We start from the raw sequence: 3,395 nt of genomic DNA, 5'->3' as shown, positions 1-3,395 counted from the left end.
TTATTCACACCAGCCCATGCTGAAGTTGCTGAACCTGCTTCCCTGACCCATTTCTTTCCACAATAAAGACTCCTGTCCACGTTTCTGTGTCCCTCTGCCTCCTGACCCACCCTGCTGCTTCCCCTTGTGGCCCCGTGGTGCGTCGTGGCACGGCATGCCCCCTCGTCTTGGGAACTGTGTGCAACAAACTAGCTTTGCAACAACAGGCACTCATCACCTGGTCTGTTGTCCTTCTCCATACCTGAGTAATAGTAAAACCTACATCCTGTCCCATGTTGCCTGGGAGCATTGACCCTGGACTCTCATCTGCGCTCATAAATGTTACTCCCATGCTTGCTCCCGACCTTTCTGCCAGTCATTTTGCTGATACTCCAGTTGGTTCCTGCCAAGCCCTTGGCTGGGGATGAGCAAGCATTTATCAGGTGTCTTTGACCAGGCTGGAATGACTCAGGGCTAATCCACCCTATTACATTCCTGTCTCTGGAGCCTGCAGGAATCCACGAAGAATCCAACCACAGATACCGAACCACGACACCCAGGGCCCATGGGGCGTTCTCCTGTGGCTGAATTCTTCCATACGTGGACTCCACTTCTAAAACTCACTTTGATTTGTTTTTTCTTTTTCTTCTTTTGCAGTTTTGGCCCCACAACCTGGCCGTGTTGCTATAGTGACTGGAGGCACGGATGGAATCGGCTACTCCACAGCGAAGCATCTGGCGAGACTCGGCATGCATGTGATCATAGGTGATGATTGTATTGTTGGCTAATGGAAGATACCCAGTTGTTCGGTTATATAGAAACAGTGATTTGCTTATAGGTAAAACAGATCTGGGAAACACCTAAGGAGGTCCTTATAAGGACTCCGGTCCTAGTGCAATGAGGACCCACCTCACTGACCTCATTTTACCTAACCACCTCTTTAAAGACTCCCTCTCCAAATAAGGTCACATTCTGAGCACTTACGGGGTCTGGGCTTCAACCTATGAATTTGGGGAAGACAGAACATAGCCCAGCGTAGACTCTGAACAGGTTTTCAAAGACTGGCTTCCTCTGCAACTGCATCCCATAGACACTACATTGTCCATTCTTCTTTTTGAGACTCTCTCTCTGTTCCTTATCCTGGTGTAACTCCTCTTGGAAAATGAAGGGATTTTCTTTGCCTGGGGAAGGGAACAGAGTTCAAATGAACCCATTGTACTTTTGTTAATTTTCCCAGTGAATTGGAGGTAGAATTTTTAATCCGCTGTGAAAAATAATATGGTGCACATCACCTTTGGAAAAGAAAAAAAAAACACTTCATGCTAATTATGTCCCCCATTGACATCATTCGCATTTAATTAATACCTTTTATGGTGTCGTGTTTTTACAGAAACCATATTATACGTCTGGTTTTAGCTGTTAAGGATTGCTTTCACTTAAGACTTTCTATGTAACATTACCCATGGTCCTTTACTTATTCATTAATGATTTATTTCTTCCTTTCTCCCATTTTTTTCCTCCAACTTTTCTCCACCATCATTTTTTAAAGGATAATTTTGGGTCAGAAGCAATAGTTGGGGCTGGGTACTTAAATATGAATGTGTTCCACTTCTTCCTGGCTCTTGACAAGCTTGGTCCTTGGACCCCGTTGGTGTCTAGTGATGCCTAAATGCACAAACTAAATCTGTAGTATTATAAACCAAATGATATTGAGATGCAGATATAAAAATATGTAAGAACACAAACTTGCCATGTGATCGTAGACACGAAATCTTTATAGGACAAATAATGTGACTTACTGGCGGGTTCAGTAACTCCTACTGACTGGAAGCTGTGATGATCTTAAACTTTATTTTGAGACAGCTTCAACACCTGAACTTGGGTCTGAAAATATCTCTGGTTTGTGTCGGTGGCCAAGTCATAGACCCTGCCCATACTTCTGTGTCTTGTCCACATTCCATTGGGGGTTGGCCACCATGATGATGTTGATTGTTGGTGTTAAAACTCACAGACCCCCTGAGTTCCATGGCGGAGGGGATCTCCGAGGGGGCTCTTAACCCAGATGGGGAACCCCCAGGTCTAGCCAGTGTAGCCTTTCTGTTGTCCTCAGAGAGGCATGGCTCACATGGGTATACTTACCTGTTCCTTCATTCCTATAATCAAATGAACTCATGCTCCTAACTTTGAGGGTTTATTTTCACTTTTGCAAAACATGACTCCACAATTTAAAATTTTTGTATTGCATGGCCCTTCCCACGTGTCACTCTTTTGAAAAAGTGCAGTTTTTTACAGTGATTCCTCCCTCATGGACCCATGTAGGCATCTTGCTCTCATGAGCAACCTGGTCTGTAGAATGGTGTATATTTGCCAGGCTTTGGGAGGGGACGATTACTTCTTGGTTGACCTCACTGTTGTTTTTCCTCACCAGTGTTTTTTTCTTCAGGGATGTGTCCAGGTCCCGTTGTCTGAATCGATGTGGAAATGATAGATCAGTTTTTGACAAGTCCTTGCAAGGACAGTCTTTACCAACATCCATATCTACCCCCCTAGATGAAGAGCAGTTGTTCACAGATGTGGGGGTCCTGCAGGACAGGGGACCCATCTGAGTGTGCATTTCTGGAACTCCTCTTCAATTTTAGCATCCCTGTGATGTGTTTATCTCTCCCTGTGACCTGAGCACATCAGGGAGACAAGGCATGTGAGCAGAAGGACGTGGGTCCCTGGGAGACCCCTGCCCTGTCTTGGATTTCTGCCACCATCTGGGATGACTTGATAAAAATGATGTCAAGGGGGCGCCTGGGTGGGTCATTCGGTTAAGCGTCTACCTTTGGCTCAGGTCATGATCCCGGGGTCCTGGGATCGAGCCCCAGTCGGGCTCCCTGCTCAGTGGGGAGTCTGCTTCTCCCTCTCCCTCTGGCCGGCCCCCCTGCTCTTACTCTCTCTCTCTCAAATGAATAAATTTTTTAAAAATTAAAAAAACAAAGTGACGTCAAATTGTGAACAAAAGGAGCAGTAGGTCCCCTCTGAAGGCCTGCTGGTCCTGAGCTAGTGGCAGAAGGAAGCTGGTGGAGCAGGATGGGGAGGGACCCTCCAGTCTAAGAACAGATAGGGGCTAGTGTCCAGTACTGGTTATCTCTGCCCCTTGTGACTTCTCTAGTGCATCTGTCTTCTTCATCTTCTTAATTCTTTGTGAAACTAGGCAATATTGCAATGCAAAGAAAAAAAAAGTTCCATTTCTGTGCTTTTTGCCTCAATGTGGTAGTTTAGGTCATGATGAAGTCTAGATGGCTTAGGTCATGATGGGGTCTAGTTGGGTTAGGTCATGAGGAGGTCTAGTTGGGTGGATCCTGAGGAGGTCTTGTTCAGTTGGGTGATGATGAGGTCTAGTTGGGTTAGGTCATGATGAGGTCTATTTG

At 45.8% G+C, this 3,395-nt stretch overlaps 1 protein-coding gene across 4 annotated transcripts in view; it reads left to right on the top strand.

Moving 5' to 3' along the window:
• Positions 1–637: 637 nt before the first annotated feature.
• DHRSX (dehydrogenase/reductase X-linked) overlaps positions 638–3,395 on the top strand; it is a gene marked incomplete at its 5' end in the record, with an annotated part of 180,466 nt that continues 177,708 nt past the window's right edge. For all 4 annotated transcript variants that reach the window (XM_035029652.1, XM_035029653.1, XM_035029651.1 and 1 more), the window contains 1 exon segment: positions 638–744. In XM_035029652.1, the coding sequence (XP_034885543.1) occupies positions 638–744 (107 nt within the window).

This window comes from Mirounga leonina, unplaced genomic scaffold, assembly GCF_011800145.1.
Source record: "Mirounga leonina isolate KUSES-001 unplaced genomic scaffold, KU_Mleo_1.0 Mir_268, whole genome shotgun sequence".
In the NCBI taxonomy this organism is placed as follows: domain Eukaryota; kingdom Metazoa; phylum Chordata; class Mammalia; order Carnivora; family Phocidae; genus Mirounga; species Mirounga leonina.
This window is presented reverse-complemented; position numbering and strand designations above follow the sequence as displayed.